The sequence below is a fragment of the Salvelinus alpinus genome, chromosome 30, assembly GCF_045679555.1.
Source record: "Salvelinus alpinus chromosome 30, SLU_Salpinus.1, whole genome shotgun sequence".
NCBI classification, from domain to species: domain Eukaryota; kingdom Metazoa; phylum Chordata; class Actinopteri; order Salmoniformes; family Salmonidae; genus Salvelinus; species Salvelinus alpinus.
The window spans coordinates 12,733,130-12,759,015 of NC_092115.1; the positions used below are offsets into that span (position 1 = coordinate 12,733,130).

The 25,886-nt window shown below is 44.4% G+C and overlaps 1 protein-coding gene across 3 annotated transcripts in view; it reads left to right on the forward strand.

Moving 5' to 3' along the window:
• Window positions 1-329: 329 nt before the first annotated feature.
• ro60 (Ro60, Y RNA binding protein) overlaps window positions 330-25,886 on the forward strand; it is a 29,692-nt gene continuing 4,135 nt past the window's right edge. Inside the window, exons 1-9 of one of the 3 annotated variants that reach the window (XM_071377577.1) lie at window positions 330-560; window positions 1,905-3,346; window positions 4,822-5,412; window positions 5,688-5,908; window positions 7,228-7,374; window positions 7,471-7,608; window positions 12,362-12,478; window positions 12,806-12,922; window positions 13,192-13,338. In XM_071377577.1, coding sequence (XP_071233678.1) covers window positions 4,839-5,412; window positions 5,688-5,908; window positions 7,228-7,374; window positions 7,471-7,608; window positions 12,362-12,478; window positions 12,806-12,922; window positions 13,192-13,338 — 1,461 coding nt within the window. In that variant the 5' untranslated portion in view covers window positions 330-560; window positions 1,905-3,346; window positions 4,822-4,838. Of the gene's footprint in view, window positions 561-1,904; window positions 3,347-4,821; window positions 5,413-5,687; window positions 5,909-7,227; window positions 7,375-7,470; window positions 7,609-12,361; window positions 12,479-12,805; window positions 12,923-13,191; window positions 13,339-25,886 lie in introns of those variants that run through there. The other 2 variants (XM_071377576.1, XM_071377578.1) reach the window with 2 other exon arrangements.

A 25,886-nucleotide genomic window follows, 5' to 3' on the forward strand; every position in this document is an offset into this window, starting at 1 on the left:
ATGTACATTCATGTCCGTTCATAAATTCAGAGCACACACTGGACGCTCTGGCCGAGGAGTAGGGTTTATCCGAGCGTTCTGACCTCAGAACGGTAGTCAAGCACCCAAGTTAACTGGTTAAAGTTAGCTTGCTAGCTACTTCCAGACATAAATGAGAGAAAACCTCACTCTGACCATTGTTCTCGCAATAGCAGAGCTGTTTAGGCTGTGTTCTTGTTATATAGAGTGTTGGTGACTGTAAATGTGCTGCTCGCAAAAATTTAATAGTTTTTTTTGTCGAAGTTTACTGACACCGGTCATATTCAACGGGTGTTGCGCGTTCATAAATTCATCAGTTATTCGGCACCCTGTCACACTCAGACGAGAGCGCTCTCAATTCGGATTAGATATCCAGAGTGAATTTACGAACGCACCCAAAAAGGATCCGCGATCTTGCGGCCAGCATAACATCCTGATGCTAGGAGAACGGTAATAGTCATCGGTCTGTATGATTCCCCAGTGACGCCCATAAGACCTGAAAATCAACTATTAGCTACGTTATTAACTAGTCACAGAGTGTGGTAAGTGCAATAACGAATCTATGTGATGTTTTTGTCTTCAAAATAGAAACCGGAAAAATTCTAAAATTCCGTATCGCTAGGCCAACTACTGTGCAAACAGTGTGGCTAACTACAGCTAGCTAGCTATCATCGCAGCCACATCACTAACTCTGGTCAATGTTGTTACGTGCGGTTTGATCTTTCTATTTTCCCCAATTTTGTTGAGTAACGAAAGTAAATTGATGCCAGTCACTAAACAAAGTCACTAGCTATGTTACTGGAGTGCTGACACACTTAGTCGTTTCCCAGAAATACCGGTAAACGTTATTGAGCACTTTGTTTTCCTCCAGACTGTCTCTGGTCCATACAGCCATTGGTCCACGCACATGCTCGTTAAGACCGGTGGAGCCGGTGTTTCGGCTCGGAAAGTGTACCTCAATCCAGGGATGAGAAATGTGTTGTACTCCGAATTGTCCCGTTATCCCAACTGTTAAAACGAGAAGATTGAAAGGAATTTATTTAAACGTATTGGTTTTAACAATTGCGATAATTGTACAACTGGGAGTAAAACTCATTTCTCGCCCCTGGTGCGTTTTCCGAAGCCATAATAACTTGCGCGGTGTCTGCAGTGATTTAATAATATAAACATGAAAGTGTGTCGGATCTGCTGGCTAGCTGCTAGCCAGAACTGCTCTGACTGTGACTCGAGTTCGTCTGCAAGTGCTTTTATGTTTTTTGTAATGATAATTTAAATCGTTGTCATGCCCATGGATGCTTGTAGTTATCTATTAGGAATGTGGCCATCCAGCTAGTTTGTGTGATAATTGTTAGCTGGCTAGCTACAGTACAGTAGCTAGCTAACATGTTAGCCAACATAAACTGACATAACCAAATTAAGCAGCTGCTGTGCATAGCATTTGGTTGTCTACAGTAGCTAGTTTCACAGTCATCTATGTTAGCCAGCGGTATGACTGTTATTAGCTGGCTAGCCATACAAGGTCTACGCTAAGTCAGCTAATAGGCTTTTGCATAGTAACAAAAAATAATGGCGTGCATAAATAGAAACATAGGAACCAAGACAGTTGTCTGTCTTGTTTGCTGAACATCGAGGTAAAGGTGGTTTTATATTCACAAATTCAACAGACATTGGCCAAAAGCCATTTTTAAAAATGTAAAAATCAATAACTAATTTACCATTTGTCACCGAATCATCAACCTAGATATGATTTATTCTATAAATGTCTAGCATACTTTTACAACCTTTTGTTTTGAGTAAAAAATCCAGTTTTTGATTTGTGGTCAAAGTTCTAACGAGTCTGTTATACCCTATTAGAAGGGGCCTGGCATAACATTCTGCATCTTCAGTCATATTAGATTACAGGAAAAAAGTACGGGATGAAGGGGTCAGGCCTGACTAACAAAGAAGACAGGTGGATGGATCAAGAGGACCAAGACAACCAAGAGGATCAACATGGGCATTCCACAGTGGAGATAAGGAAAACTAAGAGTGAACCATAACAAACACTACTGTTCAAAAGTTTGGGGTCACTTAGAAATGTCCTTGTTTTCAACAGTGAAGAGGTGATTCCGGGATGCTGGCCTTCTACGCAGAGTTGCAAAAAAAAAAAGAAGCAATTTCTCAGACTGGCCAATAAAAAATAAAATATTAAGATGGGCAAAGAACAGACATTGGACAGAGATATGGCTTTTTCTTTGCAACTCTGCCTAGAAGGCCAGCATCCCGGAGTTGTCTCTTCACTGTTGACATTGAGACTGGTGTTTTGTGGGCACTATTTATTGAAGCTGCCAGTTGAGGACTTGTGAGGCATCTGTTTCTCAAACTAGACACTCTAATGTACTTGTCCTCTTGCTCAGTTGTGCACCGGGGCCTCCCATTCCTCTTTCTATTCTGGTTAGAGACAGTTTGCACTGTTCTGTGAAGGGAGTAGGACACAGTGTTGTACGAGATCTTCAGTTTTTTGGCAATTTCTCGCATGGAATAGCCTTCATTTCTCAGAACAAGAATAGACTGAGTTTCAGAAGAAAGTTATTTGTTTCTGGCCATTTTGCGCCTGTAATCGAACCCACAAATGCTGATGCTCCAGATACTCAACTAGTCTAAAGAATGCCAGTTTTATTGCTTCTTTAATCAGGACAACAGTTTTCAGCTGTGCTAACATAATTGAAAAAGGGTTTTCTGATGATCAATTAGCCTTTTAAAATTACGAACTTGGATTAGCTAACACAACGTGCCATTGGAACACAGGAGTGATGGTTGTTGATAATGGGCCTCTCTACGTCTATGTAGATATTCCATTAAAAATCAGTCGTTTCCAGCTACAATAGTCAGTGATGAATGATCATTGATGTTATTTTAATGGACAATGACGTGCTTTTCCTTAAAAAACATGGACGTTTCTAAGTGACCCCAATCTTTTGAACTGTAGTGTGTGTGTGTGTGTGTATGTATATACCAGAGAGTGGATAACAATATAAAATGCTAGTATTTAGAAGTGGACGGTACATGTTTTGTTTTTAGGCTAAATGTATACATTATGATTTGCCTCAGAACTGTATGTGAACCCCTCTGCAATCTACTGGCACTAACCATTACAACCTAGTACTTCAACAGGCTATTTGGTCTCTTTCTCTATCAAACTGCTAGCGCAAAGCCTACGTGAATATGTGGTTTTTCACCCAAAAATATCAACTGGCTCTAATCAGCTCTACATAATTCAGCAGGGAGGTATGCAACTACCACACATAATACCCATTATACCAGTGGAGAAACTACGTCACCTACATAGGTATTACCATATCCCTTTCAACTCACATTCCTTGCAGAAAGAACTGTTTGCAAACCTTTTAAAACATCCAGAAAGACAGTGGTCTTAGAACCCTTCTAAGAACCCTTCTTAGAACCCTTCTAAGACCACTGTCTTTCTGGATGTTTTAAAAGGTTTACAAACAGTTGGTCAGTGGTCTTAGAAGGGCATTTATACTTTAAAATACATATTGTATGTGAATGGATGTGGATGAAAGAATTCTGCCAGTGTTTTAAAGTCCTAGTTTCATATTTTTTCCTTTACTTCCAACTCTATATATCCAAGTGAGCCTATGAGGACCTTGGGGTTCAGATGTACCATTATACCCTTTGATCAAACGTATAACAGACAGACACTGCTCAAAAGGAGTTGTTTGTGATATCTACACTCAGTTGCCACTTTATTAGGTTCACCACCCGATTCACGAAAATAAATTGCTCCTACATACACCAAGTCCCATGGTCTTTGCTTGCTAGACACTAAAGCATGCAGAGAAGTATTCAGGTATTCTGTTACTGTTTGGTTGAACTTTAGAATGTGCAAAATGACAGCACAGTCTGTGATGGTCTTTTGTAACTCAGAAAAGTTTCAAAACTTGTACTGACTGTAATAAACTCCAACTGGACTTAAACTTGAGCAGTCTTATCTCCTTTCCCAGTTTCATCAACAGTTTTGAATTCGCTCTGTTCCAGATGCATAGGGGGTTGTACCTAATAAAGTGACCAAAGACCACTGAATCTCTAGACTTTCCAGAATGTGTTCTGGGATTACCCAGGGTATTAAACATTTGGCTGTAAGTGTTGAACAGTTGAATCTATTACCTCAGGAGATGGTACCATTCAGCTTGTCTGGGGATGACAAAGAATGACTTTAATAGGAAATTATTGGAAGGGGCCTCTTTGCTGTTAAATTAGAGACGTGTAAATAAATGACTGTTGTGCCTTGTAACTACTTTAAAATGTGGAACTGTTGCACTAAAAATGCAACATTGATTTGGCATACAATTGAAGATTGTAAACTTACAACTTTATGTAAACATTGTGTAACTTCATATAGAACAAATTGCACTTGAAATTAACATTTCTTGCAAATAAATGCATATTTTCACTTTCTTCTGTGACAATCACTGATTTAATCATCTTTAAATGCAATATTTGAGATTTGATGTATTTCTATCAAATCAAAACTGGAATTTGTCCACAAAACATGTTGTAAAAGTATGCTAGACATTTTATAGAATAAATCATATCTAGGTTGATGATTCTGTGACAAATGGTGAATTAGTTATAGATTTTTAAATGGCTTTTGGCGAATGTCTGTTGAATGTCTGATTTAAATGTCTGTTGAATGTGTGAATATAAAATCAACTTCACCTTGGTTTGCTGCTCACCCCAGCAAACCAGTGCAATTGTCCATTCAAAAACATCTGTGTCTCTACCTGTGCATCCATCTGACAGTTTAGAGGAGCTATCACATGGAGCCATCGGGACAGGATGCCAACGACCACGGCCAAAACTCAGTTGGCGACAGTGAGCACCCATGGGAGGTAACAGACATGACCAGGCTCCGCCGCTTCATCTGCTACGGCTCGGAAATGGCCATCTATGACACCAAGGAGCACCGGCTGGGCATGGAGAGTGCCCTGGCTCTGCTCTCCCTGCTACAGGAGGGCAGGGGTTGCGAGGTGGTGGAGGAGGTCAAGAGGCTGGCTCTGGAGGGCAGGCCAGTCAGGGCCAACCCTTCCCTGTTCACCTTAGCTGTGTGCTCCCAACATTTGGACCTGAATACCAGACAGGGGGCGTTCCGAGCCCTGAGTGAGGTGTGCCGGGCCCCCGAGCACCTCTTCATCTTCATCCAATACAAGAAGGAGGCGAAAGAGAGGATGCGGTGCGGGATATGGGGACGGGCCCTGAGGAAAGCGGTGTCGGATTGGTACAATAAACAGGACGCCATGGGTCTGGCTCTGGCGGTGACCAAGTATAAAACGAGAGAGGGCTGGTCGCATCAGGATCTGCTCAGACTCTCCCACGCCAAGCCTGCTAACGAAGGTAAGCTGCAAGAGATTTACAATGTACACACTCTCCAACGCTATTATGAATATACAAGGGTCATGGTGCAAGATTTAGACTACGGAGAATGTTTTTTTGTGTTGATGACATGTTTCTTTTAACAAAAGGGTTATCCTCATGGATGAAATCAGTAATAAAATAGTATCTCAGTAAAGCCTTTATAGTAACAAGTGATTGGTGGTATCAGGAAACGTGGTTCAATGCTCATTTTCTTTTGTCTGATTTATGCTCTGACAACTCTGCTGTGCTTGCAGCGATCGTGTTGATCAGTAAATACGTTATGAAAGGATGGAAGGAGGTCCAGGGGGCATACGCCGACAAGGAGAACTCGGAGGAGGTGATCAAAGTCCTCTCGTACCTGGAAGCGGTTGAGAAGGTCAAACACAGTGCAGACGAGATGGAGGTCAGCCATCTAATAGAGGAGCATAGTCTGGAGCGGGAACAACTTCTGACAGACCACCTGAAGTCCAAAGCGGTGAGCAGTGTGCACCGACCAACTTATGTTTTTAACCAACTCTTTTTTCCCCGCTCAAATTAGTTGGTCCGATATTGAGATGTCCTCGTCACTGCTAGCTTTCTTTGTTAAAGAGTGTAGTCCCACTTTTCACATGTTTGGTTTATTAACTGTGATAGATAGGAAAGATAGAGGAGAGAGTGTGCTGAAATATAGCAGTGTGACAGATTCAAATCCATTACGCGGGAGTATATGTAGGCTGGGGCCTGCGGCTTAGACCAGTAGCCTACTCTAAGCCCAGTAGCCTACTCAAAGCCCAGTAGCCTACTCTAAGCCCAGTAGCCTACTCTAAGCCCAGTAGCCTACTCTAAGCCCAGTAGCCTACTCTAAGCCCAGTAGCCTACTCTAAGCCCAGTAGCCTACTCTAAGACCAGTAGCCTACTCTAAGACCAGTAGCCTACTCTAAGCCCAGTAGCCTACTCTAAGCCCAGTAGCCTACTCTAAGCCCAGTAGCCTACTCTAAGCCCAGTAGCCTACTCTAAGCCCAGTAGCCTACTCTAAGACCAGTAGCCTACTCTAAGCCCAGTAGCCTACTCTAAGCCCAGTAGCCTACTCTAAGCCCAGTAGCCTACTCTAAGCCCAGTAGCCTACTCTAAGACCAGTAGCCTACTCTAAGACCAGTAGCCTACTCTAAGACCAGTAGCCTACTCTAAGCCCAGTAGCCTACTCTAAGCCCAGTAGCCTACTCTAAGCCCAGTAGCCTACTCTAAGCCCAGTAGCCTACTCTAAGACCAGTAGCCTACTCTAAGCCCAGTAGCCTACTCTAAGCCCAGTAGCCTACTCTAAGCCCAGTAGCCTACTCTAAGCCCAGTAGCCTACTCTAAGCCCAGTAGCCTACTCTAAGCCCAGTAGCCTACTCTAAGACCAGTAGCCTACTCTAAGACCAGTAGCCTACTCTAAGACCAGTAGCCTACTCTAAGCCCAGTAGCCTACTCTAAGCCCAGTAGCCTACTCTAAGCCCAGTAGCCTACTCTAAGACCAGTAGCCTACTCTAAGACCAGTAGCCTACTCTAAGCCCAGTAGCCTACTCTAAGCCCAGTAGCCTACTCTAAGCCCAGTAGCCTACTCTAAGCCCAGTAGCCTACTCTAAGCCACACTCCTAGCTGTTTTTTACATCCAGCTCTATGTCTCAATGCCATATTAATGGGAAATATTAGCACCATATAATTATCATAGTGGAATTATCATTTTTTCATGTGTAGGGTCTCAAGACATCCTTATTACTTTTGTGGGATGGGGGTTGTTTTTAGTTCATGTATGATGCCTTTTCGCCACTGCAGGTATGGAAAGCATTGTTAAAGGAGATGCCCATGGAGTCAATGCTAAGGGCCCTGGGTAAGATGACCGCAGACCAAGTCCTGGAACCAGGAAGCTCAGACGTGGCAGCGGTGTGCGAGAGGATCCAGAGTGAGGCGGCTTTAAAGAAGGTGAGGCGTACCTATGTCTCTCTCCTTCTGACAACTGGGATTCATTCACATACTGCTTTCCCAGGGATCTATCTAACTGTTTTATTGTTGTCTTAGGCAAAACTCCACCCTTTCAGCGTCTTGACAGCCTCGGAAAACTACAAAAGGGGCCAAGGCAACCGGGGGAAAGTGAAATGGGAACCAGACGTTGACATCATAAAAGCACTGGACTCTGCTTTCTACAAATGTTTCACAGTAAGTTGAGCGTCACATATACCGATACTCACAGATAGGGCTGTTGGCGGTCATGAAATTTTGTCAGCCAGTGATTGTCAAGCAATTGTTAATTAACATAAACATATTTAGCATAACCTGCAAGCCACTGATGCAGAACTTTGGAACATCATTTAAAAAGTCTAATACATTAATTTCATATAGCTTGCACCATCACAATAAATCCATTATTTATTTTAGACAGGTCTTAAGAAACTTGATATGAAGAAAATGTAGTCTATTTCAGAAGAACAGAATAGCATACTCTGAGTTGTCCTGATCTAGCTATGCCATATGGTTGTGGGCTACACTAGTTCATTTAGCAGACAAGATTTGCTTAGAATTAGTGGCATTATTTTATGGTATGAAGAATAAATTTGAACATAGCTTAATAAAATATAAATTATATTTTCTCCAAACGATTTCTGAGGGAGTGCGCACGTGGCTGTTCTGTGTTGAGCGGTTAACAAAGAAACAGGTCCTCCTATATGCTTAATTTAGAGCTATTTATTCAACTTCAGTTGTGATCCAAACGTTGGGCTATAGGTTTTGATTTTTAATATATTCTAAGGCTGCATGATGCGGCTAATGATTAGAAAAAGTTGCATGAAAGGCATGAGCTCTGCTTTGTTTTTTGCTTACGCTGAACACACTTCATCAGTCTCTCATTCAGAATTTGACAAGCACTTGATAGTGCCTGGAATTTCCCAGCGGCATCCCCCTTGTGTGGGAATATAATAATAATTCCCAGCTGCGTGCTCCAAAGCATCCAGGAGAAGAGCATTCGGAAAGTATTCTGACCCCTTGACTTTTTCCACATTTTGTTACGTTACAGCCTTATTCAAATATTTATTACAAAACAATTCCTCAATCTACACACAATACCCCATAATGACAAAGTGAGAACAGGTTTTTAGAAATTTTTGCAAATGTATTACAAATAAAAAACAGATACCTTATTTACATAAGCATTCAAACCCTTTGCTATGAGACTCGAAATTGAGCTCAGAACAACAGCAAAGGACCTTGTGAAGATGCTGGAGGAAACGGGTACAAAAGTATCTAAAATCCACAGTAAAACAAGTCCTATTTCGACATAACCTGAAATGCCGCTCAGCAAGGAAGAAGCCACTGCTCCAAAACCGCCATTAAAAAAGCCAAACTATGTCATGCAACTTCACATGGGGACAAAGATCGTACTTTTTGGAGAAACGTCCTATGGTCTGATGAAACAAAAATAGAACTGTCTGGACATAATGACCATCATTATGTTTGGAGGAAAAAGGGGGATGCTTGCAAGCTGAAGAACACCATTCCAACTGTGAAGCACGGGGGTGGCAGCATCATGTTGTGGGGGTGCTTTGCTGCAGGAGGGACTGGTGCACTTCACAAAATGGATAGCATCATGAGGTAGGAAAATGATGTGGATATATTGAAGCAACATCTCATGACATCAGTCAGGAAGTTAGAGCTTGGTCGCAAATGGGTCTTCCAAATGGACAATGACCACAAGCATACTTCCAAAGTTGTGGCAAAATGGCTTAAGGACAACAAAGTCAAGATATTGGAGTGGCCATCACAAAGCCCTGACCTCAATCCTATAGAAAATTTGTGGGCAGAACTGAAAAAGCATGTGAGAGCAAGGAGGCCTACAAACCTGACTCAGTTACACCAGCTCTGTCAGGAGGAATGGGCCAAAATTCACCCAACTTATTGTGGGAAGCTTGTGGAAGGCTAACCGAAACATTTGACACAAGTTAAACAATTTAAAGGCAATGCTACCAAATACTAATTGAGTGTATGTAAACTTCTGACCCACTGGGAATGTGATGAAAGAAATGAAAGCTGAAATAAATCATTCTCCCTACCATTATTCTGACATTTCACATTCTTAAAATAAAGTGGTGATCCTAACTGACCTAAAACAGGGCCTTTTTACTGAGATTAAATGTCAGGAATTGTGAAAAACTGAGTTTAAATGTATTTGGCTAAGGTGTATGTAAACGTCCGACTTCAACTGTATATATACACTGCTCAAAAAAATATAGGGAACACTTAAACAACACAATGTAACTCCAAGTCAATCACACTTCTGTGAAATCAAACTGTCCACTTAGGAAGCAACACTGATTGACAATACATTTCTCATGCTGTTGTGCAAATGGAATAGACAACAGGTGGAAATTATAGGCAATTAGCAAGACACCCCCAATAAAGGAGTGGTTCTGCAGGTGGTGACCACAGACCACTTCTCAGTTCCTATGCTTCCTGGCTGATGTTTTGGTCACTTTTGAATGCTGGCGGTGCTTTCACTCTTGTGGTAGCATGAGACGGAGTCTACAACCCACACAAGTGGCTCAGGTAGTGCAGCTCATCCAGGATGGCACATCAATGCGAGCTGTGGCAAGAAGATTTGCTGTGTCTGTCAGCGTAGTGTCCAGAGCATGGAGGCGCTACCAGGAGACAGGCCAGTACATCAGGAGACGTGGAGGAGGCCGTAGGAGGGCAACAACCCAGCAGCAGGACCGCTACCTCCGCCTTTGTGCAAGGAGGAGCAGGAGGAGCACTGCCAGAGCCCTGCAAAATGACCTCCAGCAGGCCACAAATGTGCATGTGTCTGCTCAAACGGTCAGAAACAGACTCCATGAGGGCCCGACGTCCACAGGTGGGGGTTGTGCTTACAGCCCAACACCGTGCAGGACGTTTGGCATTTGCCAGAGAACACCAAGATTGGCAAATTCGCCACTGGCGCCCTGTGCTCTTCACAGATGAAAGCAGGTTCACACTGAGCACATGTGACAGACGTGACAGAGTCTGGAGACGCCGTGGAGAACGTTCTGCTGCCTGCAACATCCTCCAGCATGACCGGTTTGGCGGTGGGTCAGTCATGGTGTGGGGTGGCATTTCTTTGGGGGGCCGCACAGCCCTCCATGTGCTCGCCAGAGGTAGCCTGACTGCCATTGGACCCCTTGTGAGACCATATGCTGGTGCGGTTGGCCCTGGGTTCCTTCTAATGCAAGACAATGCTAGACCTCATGTGGCTGGAGTGTGTCAGCAGTTCCTGCAAGAGGAAGGCATTGATGCTATGGACTGGCCCGCCCGTTCCCCAGACCTGAATCCAATTGAGCACATCTGGGACATCATGTCTCGCTCCATCCACCAACGCCACGTTGCACCACAGACTGTCCAGGAGTTGGCGGATGCTTTAGTCCAGGTCTGGGAGGAGATCCCTCAGGAGACCATCTGCCACCCCATCAGGAGCATGCCCAGCCATTGTAGGGAGGTCATACAGGCACGTGGAGGCCACACACACTACTGAGCCTCATTTTGACTTGTTTTAAGGACATTACATCAAAGTTGGATCAGCCTGTAGTGTGGTTTTCCACTTTAATTTTGAGTGTGACTCCAAATCCAGACCTCCATGGGTTGATAAATTTGATTTCCATTGATAATTTTTGTGTGATTTTGTTGTCAGCACATTCAACTATGTAAAGAAAAAAGTATTTAATAAGAATATTTCATTCATTCAGATCTAGGATGTGTTATTTTAGTGTTCCCTTTATTTTTTTGAGCAGTGTATTTATACATTTGCAGAAATAACAAAAAATACTTTTTGCTTTGTCATTATGGGGTATTATGTGTAGTTTTAAGGGGGGTAAACAATTTAATCAATTTTAGAATAAGGCCGTAACGTAACAAAATATGGAAAAGTCAAGGGGTCTGAATAATTTCGAATGCACTCTGTGTGAAAATCGTTTTGTTTTAGAAGTGACCGTTATCATGCACCTGTCTCGGGAACAGATGCTGGGGGGAAAACAATGTATCATCTATGCACTTAATTTGCAAACGGTGGACGCTTTTCCCGTGGTTAATTTTCATGCCAGCCAGGTAGGTTATACTCTTGTTGTAAAGTGAAGCGATGTGTTTAGTGTTAAGAAAGTTGAGAAATAAATATAGTAGGCCTAGCCTATAGAAAGCTGATGGGATCCTCTTTTTAATAGAGGCCATCAACTGTTTTCTCGTGTTTGATTTTCGATCACTTTTGCATTGATGTCACAGTGATTAGAGGGACAATAGAGTGCTGAGTAGGCTACTAATGACCATTAGCAGCATCAGAGCTTGGAGAACCCTAGTTACCGTGGCTAAATGGTCACATGGAATTTGACTGCGGTCGTTACTCGTCACCGCCGGTGTGGCGGTAAAGCGGTCACCGTAACAGCACTACTCACAGAGCATCCCGCTGTTCTGAGTAGTGTCCACAAATGCGAAACGTTAATTGTCCACCACGATGAAATGGATAAGTTTGTCGCACACGATATCTGACGGCACTGGCTCAATTTTTACGAAACTTGGGTGAATGATGCGTCGTGCCATAGAGATCCGGGTTTTTCAAAATGACACTGACTTGGCCCAAGGTGGAAGCTATAGTAATTAACTGAAATGTGTTAGTCACACGCAATATCTTAATTGGGATGCATCATTCTTGGGGGACGACATGTTTACTGGTGCATGTTTTTTTTATTTTTTTCATTACATTTGAGTCATTTAGCAGATGCTCTTATCCAGAGCGACTTACAGAAGTAATTAGGGTTAAGTGCCTTGCTCAATGGCACATTGACAGATTTTTCACCTAGCCGGCTCTGTATCGAACCAGCAACCTTTTTCGGGATACTGGACCAGCACCAGCACCGTTAGGCAACCTGCCACCTTACTTCACTTGTGTTCCTTTCCTGAGAACGTGGAGCCGGCGGGGAAGCGCTTTATGGTGGCGGTGGACATTAGCACATCGCTGAGCAGCATTGTTAAGGGGACCTCCGTCAGCACAGCTGTAGCGGCTGCAGCCATGGCCATGGTAAGTCAACACACTATGAGCAGGTACTCCTAAACAAGGCTACTAAATGACTAATGTAGTAGTTTGCAGCTGTGTTTCAAAGCGGTGTCTCTAACAGTTGGAAGACGGGTCTCTGGAGGAAGGTATAGTCAAGGAAAGGGTCTGTTGTCACATTCTATGGATTCCTGCCACGTTTCCCCACATTCCCCCATCTCAAGAGAGCACAGGCATTGCATGCGTGCTTTGTAATGAGGACTTGTCATTTTTACATTTGAATGATAATTCCTGGCATCTTAGAGAGGGACTATTTCAGCATTGTGTTCTAAGTTGGTTGTATCTATGTTACAGGTTTTTGCGCAGACGGAGGCAGAGACACAGGTTATGGCCTACTCTGAAGGAGCTATAGTTCCTTGCACCATCACTGAAGGCATGTCTCTTCGACAAGTAGCAACCGAGCTGGTCAAGGTATGGAAACAAGAAGTGTCTCTCTGCAAACTATGCACCTCTGAATGACAAACTTTTTTTTAATGGAAAACTTGCTTGGAAAAAACGAATTTCACTTGCCAAAGTTTCTAAAAGTTCACTGAAAGGCAATAAGAAAAGCTCATTTCTGTTTTGCTACGCTGGGCCCTACTGAACATGATCAATTTCTCAGATAAAATATGAGGTTGTAAAATGTAATGACTATGGGTTGTGTTCATAGCTGACCTCCTGTGTCAACCACCTGTTCACAGATCCCCAGTGGCTATACAGACTGTGCTCTCCCCATCCTGTGGGCCTCGGAGAAGACGATCACCGTGGACATGTTCATCATATTCACCAACAGTGCCTGCTGGCACGGCGAGGCCAATCCAGCGGAGTGTCTGAGGATGTACCGACATGTAAGACACTTTGCTGTGGTGTACCACTGTCCTTCCCCTCTTAACTCCTTATTTTTTTGGTTGCATAGATATACAGCCTCATTATTACATCATTATATTGTATGTCATTACGTGGAACTACACACGTACGTGGAACTACAACACTGTAGTGGCAAACATGGCATGACACAGCCACAAATATTGTATGCTCTGATCGTTCTTAATCATGTCAAATTAAGTAGCCTGTTCAACCTCTCTTTCGTATCGTCTGAGATTCCCAAAAATTGGAAAGCTGCCGCGGTCATCCCCCTCTTCAAAGGGGGGCACACTCTTGACCCAAACTGCTACATACCTATATCTATCCTACCCTGCCTTTTTAAGGTCTTGAAAAGTCAATTTAACAAACAGATTACCGACCATTTCGAATCCCACTGTACCTTCTCCGCTGTGCAATCTGGTTTCAGAGCTGGTCATGGGTGTACCTCAGCCACGCTCAAGGTCCTAAACGATATCATAACCGCCATCGATATGAGACATTACTGTGCAGCCGTATTCGTCGACCTGGCCAAGGCTTTCGACTCTGTCAATCACCACATTCTTATCGGCAGACTCAACAGCCTTGGTTTCTCAAATGATTGCCTCGCCTGGTTCACCAACTGCTTCTCTGATAGAGTTCAGTGTGTCAAATTGTAGGGCCTGTTGTCCGGACCTCTGGCAGTCTTTATGGGGGTGCCACAGGGTTAAATTCTCGGGCCGACTCTCTTCTCTGTATCCATCAATGATGTCGCTCTTGCTGCTGGTGATTCTCTGATCCACCTCTACGCAGACAACACCATTCTGTATACCTCTGGCCCTTCTTTGGACACTGTGTTAACTAACCTCCAGACAAGCTTCAATGCCATACATCTCTCCTTCCGTGGCCTCCAACTGCTCTTAAATGCAAGTAAAATTAAATGCATGCTCTTCAACCGATCGCTGCACGCACCTGTCCGCCCGTCCAGCATCACTACTCTGGACGGTTTTGACTTAGAATGTGTGGACAACTACAAATACCTAGGTGTCTGGTTAGACTGTAAACTCTTCTTCCACTCACATTAAGCATCTCCAATCCAAAATTAAATCTAGAATCGGCTTCCTATATTGCAACAAAGCCTCCTTCACTCATGCTGCCAAACATACCCTCGTAAAACTGACCATCCAACCGATCCTCGACTTCGGCGATGTCATTTACAAAATAGCCTCTAACACTACTCAGCAAATTGGATGCAGTCCATCACATTGCTATCCGTTTTGTTACCAAAGCCCCATATACTACCCACCACTGCAACCTCTACGCCCTCGTTGGCTGGCCCTCGCTTCACCCTCGCCGCCAAACCCACTGGCTCCAGGTCATCTACAAGTCTCTGCTAGGTAAAGCCCCGCCTTATCTCAGCTCACTGGTCACCATAGCAGCACCCACCCGTAGCATGCGCTCCAGCAGGTATATCTCGCTGGACACCCCCAAAGCCAATCCTTCCTTTGGCCGCCTTTCCTTCCAGTTCTCTGCTGCCAATGACTTTAACGAACTGCAAAAATCACTGAAGCTGGAGACTCATATCTCCCTCACTAGCTTTAAGCACCAGCTGTCAGAGCAACTCACAGATCACTGCACCTGTACATAGCCCATCTGTAACAAGCCCATCCAACTACCTCATCCCCATACTATATTTATTTCTTTATCTTGCTCCTTTCCACCCCAGTATCTCTACTTGCACATTCATCTTCTGCACATCTACCATTCCAGTGTTTAATTGCTATATTGTAATTACTTCGCCACCATGGCCTATTTATTGCTTTACCTCCCTTATCCTACCTCATTTGCACACACTGTATATCGACTTTTTCTATTGTATTATTGACTGTTTGTTTATTCCATGTGTAACTCTGTGTTGTTGTATGTGTCGAACTGCTTTGCTTTATCTTGGCCAGGTCGCAGTTGTACAGTAATCCCTCGTTTATCGCGGGGGTTACGTTCCGAAAATGACCCGCGATAAGTGAAATCCGCGAAATATAAAAAACAATTTTTTTTACAATTAGCAACTATTACATGTATACAAATACAGTGACTCACGTGTAGGCCGTTTCGTCGACATTATGGGTTTAGGAGATGTTCGAAATTACAAGATAATTTGGCCAACTTAATGTAAATTTGCCAAGCTGTTTTATGTACGTACACATAACTGCACGAGACGACAAAATGATAGCACAATTCGTAGCATGTTTTGATACAAGAAGCGGGAGTGAGTTTTTAGCGAATCAGAATGCAGAGCACAATGCACCAAAAAAAAAAAAAAAAATGCATTATGAAAATCCGCGAAATAGCGAATCCGCGATAAGTGAACCGCGAAGTGGCGAGGGATCACTGTAAATGAGAACTTGTTCTCAACTAGCCTACCTGGATAAAAAAGGTGAAATAAATAATAAAAATAAAATGAATGGTATATTGCCCAAGCCTAGTCAGAGTCTGGAATATAAATATATGTACCAGTCAAAAGTTTTTATTTTGACTATTTTCTACATTGTAGAAAAATTATGAAGACAAACTGAAATAACACACATGGAATCATGTACTAAACAAAAAAGTGTTAAACAAATCAAAGTATATTTTAGATTCTTCAAAGTAGCCACCCTTTGCCTTGTTAACAGCTTTTCACACTCTTGGCATTCTCTCAACCAGCTTCACCTGGAATGCTTATCCAACAGTCTTGTAGGAGTTCCCAAGTATGCTGAGCACTTGTTGGCTGCTTTTCCTTCACTCTTTAGTCCAACTCATCCCAAATCATCTCAATTGGGTTGAGGTCGGGTGATTGTGGAGGCCAGGACATCTGATGCCGCACTCCATCACTCTCCTTCTGGTCAGATAGCTCTTACACGGCCTGGAGGTGTGTTTTGCGTCATTGTCCTGTTGAAAAACAAATTATAGTCCCACTAAGTGCAAACCAGATGGGATGGCATATCGCTGCAGAATGCTGTGGTAGCCATGCTGGTTAAGTGTGCCTTGAATTCTAAATAAATCAGACCGTGTCACCAGCAAAGCACCATCACACCACCACCTCCATGCTTCACAGTGGGAACCACACATGCGGAGATCATACGTTCGTTCATCCGCTCTGCGTATCAGAAAGACACGGCAGTTGGAACCAAAAATCTAAAATTTGGACTCGTCAGACCAAAGGACAGATTTCCACCGGTCTAATGTCTATTGCTCGTGTTTCTTGGCCCAGGCAAGTCTCTTCTTCTTATTGGTGTCCTTTAGTAGTGGTTTCTTTGCAGCAATTTGACCATGAAGGCCTGATTCACGCAGTCTCCTCTGAACAGTTGATGTTACCTGAACTCTGAGGCTGGTAACACTAATGAACTTATCATCTGCAGCAGAGGTAACTCTAGGTCTTCCTTTTCTGTGGCGGTCCTCATGAGAGCCAGTTTCATCATAGCGCTTGATGGTTTTTGCGACTGCACTTGAAGAAACTTTCAAAGTTCTTGAAATGTTCCATATTGACTGACCTTCATGTCTTAAAGTAATGATGGACTGTCATACGTACATCCAAGATGGCGTAGCAGTCGGACGTGTGTTTGTCGTGTCTTGTCCCGTGTAAATAGTCTTCGTATTTTTCGTATACATTTCGTATATATTTTAATTTCACTTTCCATCTAGGAACTGAATATACATTCCTACATTCCGCCTCACCCAATGTGGTACGGACCTGCTATTTTTTATACTTTAGAACCGTAACCCCAATCAGAAGCTAGCCAGATAACTAGCTACTAGCTAGTAGTCAGTTAGCCACTGCTGCGGTCTACACCCTTAACTCGGACACAGCCAGCTTCAATACCGGGCCAATACCTGCCAGTCTGCAAGCGCGATATCAACCCAGAGCATATAGGACTGCTTTTTCTCTACCACATCACCGGATTCCTGACGCAAGCTCTGGACAATTACACCGTATCATCACAGCTAGCTAGCTGCAACCGAGTGGCTACTACTGGCTAACACCTCTGTCCCGAAGCAAGCACCAGTTAGCCTTGAGCTAGCCTCGAGCTAGGCCCATCTGCCGGCTAGCCGAAGAGGTCTACCAGCGAATTCTTGGGCTACAATACCTCTTTTGCCAATTGGACTGGACCTTTTTTTGCCGACACAGAGCCCTGCCAATCCATCACAACTGGTCTAAATCAGCTACAAGCTAATTTAGCCATTTTTTTGCCGCTGCTAGTAGCTTTTACCTTCTGCACAGACACCAGCCCTGTTATTAGCCTGGATATTACTCACCAATTTACCAGCATCGGACTGTCTCTCGACAACAACGCCGGATTCCTGCCGTAATCCCTGAGCCACTACTTCTGATCCTCACAGCTAGCTTGCAGCTAGCGCAGCTAGCGCCACTGCCACGAAGCTAGCACCAGTTAGCAAACACAATTCTACAATTCACAACCTCTCTTTCGCCATCCGGCTTGGATTCTCTGTCGACACGACCACGTCTGAGCAGACCCCCTCCGTCTGAGCAGACCATCCCCCGGGCTACTAACTTTAAACGCCGCGTGCTAGCTTAGTGGAGGCCTCCCTGCTCCATCTACGGCTGCCCCCTGGACACTATGATCACTTGGCTACATAGCTGATGCATGCTTGACTGTCCATTAATTCACGGTACTCCATTCTGTTTATTTGTGTTTTATCTGTCGGCTCTGTGCTTTAACTCAGGATCTGTGTGTAGTTAATCCGACCCTCTCTGCCTAGTCGTCGCCATTTTTACCTGTTGTTGCTGTGTTAGACTAGCACCCTGTTATTGCTGCTGTTATCTTACCTGTTGTTTTAGCTAGCTCTCCCAATCAAGACCTGCAATCACTTTATGCCTTATTGTATGTCTCTCTCAAATATCAATATGCCTTGCATACTGTTGTTCAGGCTAGTTATCATTATCATTGTTTTGGTTTGCAATGGACCCTGTAGTTCCACTCTCCGTACCTCTGATACCTCCTTTATCCCACCCCCCACACATGCGGTGACCTCACCCATTGAGACCAGCATGTCCAGAGATACAACCTCTCTTATCATCACCCAGTGCCTGGGCTTGCCTCCGCTGTACCCGCGCCCCGCCATACCCCTGTCTGCACATTATGCCCAGAATCTATTCTACCACGCCCATAAATCTGCTCCTTTTATTCTTTGTCCCCAACGCTCTAGGCGACCAGTTTTGATAGCCTTTAGCCGCACCCTCATCCTACTACTCCTCTGTTCCTCGGGTGATGTGGAGGTAAACCCAGGCCCTGCATGTCCCCAGTCACCCTCATTTGTTGACTTCTGTGATCGAAAAAGCCTTGGCCTCATGCATGTCAACATCAGAAGCCTCCTCCCTAAGTTTGCCTTACTCACCGCTTTAGCACACTCTGCCAACCCTGATGTCCTTGCCGTGTCCGAATCCTGGCTTAGGAAGGCCACCAAAAATTCTGAGATTTCCATACCCAACTATAACACTTTCCGTCAAGATAGAACTGCCAAAGGGGGAGGAGTTGCAATCTACTGCAGAGATAGCCTGCAAAGTTCTGTCATACTTTCCAGGTCTATGCCCAAACAGTTCGAACTTCTAATTTTAAAAATTAATCTCTCCAGAAATAAGTCTCTCACTGTTGCCGCCTGCTACCGACCCCCCTCAGCTCCCAGCTGTGCCCTGGACACCATCTGTGAATTGATCGCTCCCCATCTAGCTTCAGAGTTTGTTCTGTTAGGTGACCTAAACTGGGATATGCTTAACACCCCGGCAGTCCTACAATCCAAGCTTGATGCCCTCAATCTCACACAAATCATCAAGGAACCCACCAGGTACAACCCTAAATCCGTAAACATGGGCACCCTAATAGACATTATCCTGACCAACCTGCCCTCCAAATACACCTCTGCTGTCTTCAATCAAGATCTCAGCGATCACTGCCTCATTGCCTGTATCCGCCACGGGTCCGCGGTCAAACGACCACCCCTCATCACTGTCAAACGCTCCCTAAAACACTTCTGCGAGCAGGCCTTTCTAATCGACCTGGCCCGGGTACCCTGGAAGGATATTGACCTCATCCCGTCAGTTGAGGATGCCTGGTCATTCTTTAAATGTTACTTCCTCACCATATTAGACAAGCATGCTCCGTTCAAAAAATGCAGAACCAAGAACAGATATAGCCCTTGGTTCACTCCAGACCTGACTGCCCTCGACCAGCACAAAAACATCCTGTGGCGAACTGCAATAGCATCGAAGAGCCCCCGCGATATGCAACTGTTCAGGGAAGTCAGGAACCAATACACGCAGTCAGTCAGGAAAGCAAAGGCCAGCTTTTTCAAGCAGAAATTTGCATCCTGTAGCTCTAACTCCAAAAAGTTCTGGGATACTGTAAAGTCCATGGAGAACAAGAGCACCTCCTCCCAGCTGCCCACTGCACTGAGGCTAGGTAACACGGTCACCACCGATAAATCCGTGATAATCGAAGACTTCAACAAGCATTTCTCAATGGCTGGCCATGCCTTCCTCCTGGCGACTCCAACCTTGGCCAACAGCCCCGCCCCCCCCGCTGCTACTCGCCCAAGCCTCCCCAGCTTCTCCTTTACCCAAATCCAGATAGCAGATGTTCTGAAAGAGCTGGAAAACCTGGACCCATACAAATCAGCTGGGCTTGACAATCTGGACCCCCTATTTCTGAAACTGTCCGCCGCCATTGTCGCACCCCCTATCACCAGCCTGTTCAACCTCTCCTTCGTATCATCTGAGATCCCCAAGGATTGGAAAGCTGCCGCGGTCATCCCCCTCTTCAAAGGGGGAGACACCCTGGACCCAAACTGTTACAGACCTATATCCATCCTGCCCTGCCTATCTAAGGTCTTCGAAAGCCAAGTCAACAAACAGATCACTGACCATCTCGAATCCCACCGTACCTTCTCCGCTGTGCAATCCGGTTTCCGAGCCGGTCACGGGTGCACCTCAGCCACGCTCAAGGTACTAAACGATATCATAACCGCCATCGATAAAAGACATTACTGTGCAGCCGTCTTCATCGACCTGGCCAAGGCTTTCGACTCTGTCAATCACCATATTCTTATCGGCAGACTCAGTAGCCTCGGTTTTTCTAATGACTGCCTTGCCTGGTTCACCAACTACTTTGCAGACAGAGTTCAGTGTGTCAAATCGGAGGGCATGTTGTCCGGTCCTCTGGCAGTCTCTATGGGGGTACCACAGGGTTCAATTCTCGGGCCGACTCTTTTCTCTGTATACATCAATGATGTTGCTCTTGCTGCGGGCGATTCCCTGATCCACCTCTACGCAGACGACACCATTCTATATACTTCCGGCCCTTCCTTGGACACTGTGCTATCTAACCTCCAAACGAGCTTCAATGCCATACAACACTCCTTCCGTGGCCTCCAACTGCTCTTAAACGCTAGTAAAACCAAATGCATGCTTTTCAACCGTTCGCTGCCTGCACCCGCACGCCCGACTAGCATCACCACCCTGGACGGTTCCGACCTAGAATATGTGGACATCTATAAGTACCTAGGTGTCTGGCTAGACTGCAAACTCTCCTTCCAGACTCATATCAAACATCTCCAATCCAAAATCAAATCAAGAATCGGCTTTCTATTCCGCAACAAAGCCTCCTTCACTCACGCCGCCAAACTTACCCTAGTAAAACTGACTATCCTACCGATCCTCGACTTCGGCGATGTCATCTACAAAATAGCTTCCAATACTCTACTCAGCAAACTGGATGCAGTTTATCACAGTGCCATTCGTTTTGTTACTAAAGCACCTTATACGACCCACCACTGCGACCTGTATGCCCTAGTCGGCTGGCCCTCGCTACATGTTCGTCGTCAGACCCACTGGCTCCAGGTCATCTACAAGGCTATGCTAGGTAAAGTGCCGCCTTATCTCAGTTCACTGGTCACGATGGCTACACCCACCCGCAGCACGCGCTCCAGCAGGTGTATCTCACTGATCATCCCTAAAGCCAAAACCTCATTTGGACGCCTTTCCTTCCAGTTCTCTGCTGCCTGCGACTGGAACGAATTGCAAAAATCTCTGAAGTTGGAGACTTTTATCTCCCTCAACAACTTTAAAAATCTGCTATCCGAGCAGCTAACCGATCGCTGCAGCTGTACATAGTCCATCTGTAAACTACCCACCCAATTTACCTACCTCACCCCCCATACTGCTTTTATTTATTTACTTTTCTGCTCTTTTGCACACCAGTATCTCTTCTTGCACATGATCATCTGATGATTTATCACTCCAGTGTTAATCTGCTAAATTGTAATTATTCGATTTATTGCCTACCTCATGCCTTTTGCACACATTGTATATAGATTCTCTTTTTTTCTACCATGTTATTGACTTGTTTATTGTTTACTCCATGTGTAACTCTGTGTTGTCTGTTCACACTGCTATGCTTTATCTTGGCCAGGTCGCAGTTGCAAATGAGAACTTGTTCTCAACTAGCCTACCTGGTTAAATAAAGGTGAAATAAATAAAAATAAAAATAAATTCTCTTTGCTTATTTGAGCTGTTCTTGCCATAATAAGGACTTGGTCTTTTGCCAAGTAGGTTCTATCTTCTGTATACCAACCCTACCTTGTCACAACACAGCTGATTGGCTCAAATGCGTTAAGAAGGAAAGAAATTCCACAAATTAACTTTTAACAAGGCACACCTGTTAAATGCATTCCAGGTGACGACCTCATGAAGCTAGTTAGTGTGCAAAGCTGTCATCAAGCCAAAGGGTGGCTACTTTGAAGAATCTAAAATATATTTTGATTTGTTTAACACTTTTTTTTGGTTACTACATGATTCCATGTTTGTCATTTCATAGTTTTGATGTTCAGTATTATTAGACAGTGTCGAAAATAGTAAAAATAAAGAAAAACCCTTGAATGAGTAGGTGTGTCCAAACTTTTGATTTGTACTGTGTGTATATATACAGTGCATTCGGAAAGTATTCAGACGCCTTGACTTTTTCCATATTTTGTTAAGTCACAGCCTTATTCTAAAATTGATTAAATAGTTTTTTGCATCAATCTTCACGCAATACCCCATAATGACAAAGCAAAAACATGTTTGTAGGAATGTTTGATAATTTATTCTAAATATCCCATTTACGTAAGTATTCAGACCCTTTACTCAGTACTTTGTTGATGCACCTTTGGCACTGATTACAGCCTCAAGTCTTCTTGGGTATGACGATACAAGCTTGGCACACCCTGTATTTGGGGAGTTTCTCCCATTCTTTTGTACAGATCCTCTAAGGTTGGATGGGGAGCGTTGCTTCACAGCTATTTTCAGGTCTCCAGATATGTTCGATCGGGTTCAAGTCCAGGCTCTGGTTGGGTCACTCAAGGACTTTCTGAGACTTGTCCCGAAGCCACTCCTGCGTTGTCTTGTCTGTTTGCTTAGGGTCATTGTTCTGTTGGAAGGTGAACCTTCGCCCCAGTCTGAGGTCCTGAGCACTCTGGAGCAGGTTTTCATCAAGGATCTCTCTCTACTTTGCTCCGATCATCTTTGTCTTGATCCTGACTAGTCTCCTAGTCCCTTCCGCTGAAAAACATCCGCACAGCATGATGCTGCCGCCACCGTGCTTCACCGTAGGAATGGTCTCAGGTTTCCTCCAGATGTGACACTTGGCATTCAGGCCAAAGAGTTCAATCTTGGTTTTGTCAGACCAGAGAATCTTGTTTCTCATAGTCTGAGAGTCCTTTTAGGTGCCTTTTGGCAAACTCCAAGTTGGTTGTCATGTACCTTTTACTGAGGAATGGCTTCTGTCTGGCCACTTTACCATAAAGGCCTGAATGGTGGAGTGCTGCAGAGATGGTTGTCCTTCTGGAAGGTTCTCCCATCTCCACAGAGGAACTCTGGAGCCCTGTCAGTGACCATCGGGTTCTTAGTCACCTAGGCCCTTCTCCCCCGAATGATCAGTTTGTCCGGGCGGCCAGCTCTAGGAAGAGTCTTGATGGTTCCAAACTTCTTCCATTTAAAAATGATGGAGGCCACTGTGTTATTGGGGACCTTCAATGCTACAAAAATGTTTTGGTTCCCTTCCGCAGATCTGTGCCTCGACACATTCCTGTCCCGGAGCTCTACGGACAATTCGTACGTTCATCTCTAGGAAACATAATGTGTCTCCTTCCTGAGCGGTATGACGGCTGTGTGGTCCCAAGGTGTTTATACTTGCGTACTATTATTTGTACAGATTAATGTGGCACCTTCAGGCGTTTGGAAATTGCTCCCAAGCATGAACCAGACTTGTGGAGGTCTACACATTTTTTTCTGAGGTCTTGGCTGATTTCTTTGGATTTTCCAATGATGTCAAGCAAAGAGGCACTGAGTTTGAAGGTAGGCCTTGAAATACATCCACAACTACACCTCCAATTGACTCAAATGATGTCAATTAGCCTATCAGAAACTTCTAGAGCCATGACATCATTTTCTGGAATTTTCCAAGCTGTTTAAAGGCACAGTCAACTTAGTGTATGTAAACTTCTGACCCACTGGAATTGTGATACAGTGAAATAATCTGTCTTTAAACAATTGTTGGAAAAATTGCTTGTGTCATGCACAAAGTAGGTGTCCTAACCGACTTGCCAAAACTATAGTTTGTTAACAAGAAATTTGTGGAGTGGTTGAGAAACGATTTTTAATGACTCCAACGTAAGTGTATGTAAACCTCCGACTTCAACTGTATTTTACACAGGTTTTGTGTATGTATATGTATGTATCTATCTATATCTCGGCAAAAAGAAACATCCTCTCGCTGCGTTTATTTTCATTAACTTAACATGTGTAAATATTTGTATGAACATAACAATATTAAATAACTGAGACATAAACTGAACAAGTTCAACAGACATGTGACTAACAGAAATGGAATAATGTGTCCCTGAGCGAAGGGGGGATCAAAAGTAACAGTCAGTATCTGGTGTGGCCACCAGCTGCATTAAGTACTGCAGTGCATCTCCTCCTCATGGACTGCACCAGATTTGCCAGTTCTTGCTCTGAGATGTTACCCCACTCTTCCACCAAGGCACCTGCAAGTTCCCGGACATTTCTGGGGGGAATGGCCCTAGCCCTCACCCTCCGATCCAACAGGTCCCAGACGTGCTCAATGGGATTAAGATCCGGGCTCTTCGCTGGTTGTGGCAGAACACTGACATTCCTGTCTTGCAGGGAATCACGCACAGAACGAGCAGTATGGCTGGTGGCATTGTCATGCTGGAGGGTCATGTCAGGATGAGCCTGCAGGAAGGGTACCACATGAAGGGGGAGGATGTCTTCCCTGTAACGCACAGTGTTGAGTTTGCCTGCAATGACAACAAGCTCAGTCCGATGATGCTGATACACACCGCCCCAGACCATGACGGACCCTCCACCTCCAAATCGATCAGGCCTCGATGTAACGCTCATTCCTTCGATGATAAATGCGAATCCGACCATCACCCTAGGTGAGACAAAACCGCGACTCGTCAGTGAAGAGCACTTTTTGCCAGTCCTGTCTGCTCCAGCGACAGTGGGTTTGTGCCCATAGGCGATGTTGTTGCCGGTGATGTCTGGTGAGGAATTGCCTTACAACATGCCTACAAGCCCTCAGTCCAGCCTCTCAGCCTATTGCGGACAGTCTGAGCACTGATGGAGGGATTGTGTGTTCCTGGTGTAACTCGGGCCGTTGTTGTTGCCATTCTGTCCGGCAGGTGTGATGTTCGGATGTACCGATCCTGTGCAGGTGTTACACGTGGTCTTTCACTGCGAGGACGATCAGCTGTCCGTCCTGTAGCGCCGTCTTAGGCGTCTCACAGTACGGTCATTGCAATTTATTGCCCTGGCCTTATCTGCAGTCCTCATGCCTCCTTGCAGCATGCCTAAAGCACGTTCACGCAGATGAGCAGGAACCCTGGGCATCTTTCTCTTGATGTTTTTCAGAGTCAGTAGAAAGGCCTCTTTAGTGTCCTAAGTTTTCATAACTGTGACCTTAATTGCCTACCGTCTGTAAGCTGTTTGTGTCTTAATGACAGTTCCACAGGTGCATGTTCATTAATTGTTTATGGTTCATTGAACAAGCATGGGAAACAGTGTTTAAACCCTTTACAATGAAGATCTGTGAAGTTATTTTGATTTTTGCGAATTATCTTTGAAAGACAGGGTCCTGAAAAAGGGACGTTTATTTTTTTTTTGTGTGTGTGTGTGTGTGTGTGTGTGTGTGTGTGTGTGTGTGTGTGTGTGTGTGTGTGTGTGTGTGTGTGTGTGTGTGTGTGTGTGTGTGTGTGTGTGTGTGTGTGTGTGTGTGTGTGTGTGTGTGTGTGTGTGTGTGTGTGTGTATACAGTGGGGAGAACAAGTATTTGATACACTGCCGATTTTGCAGGTTTTCCTACTTACAAAGCATGTAGAGGTCTGTAATTTTTATCATAGGTACACTTCAACTGTGAGAGACGGAATCTAAAACAAAAATCCAGAAAATTACATTGTATGATTTTTAAGTAATTAATTTGCATTTTATTGCATGACATAAGTAT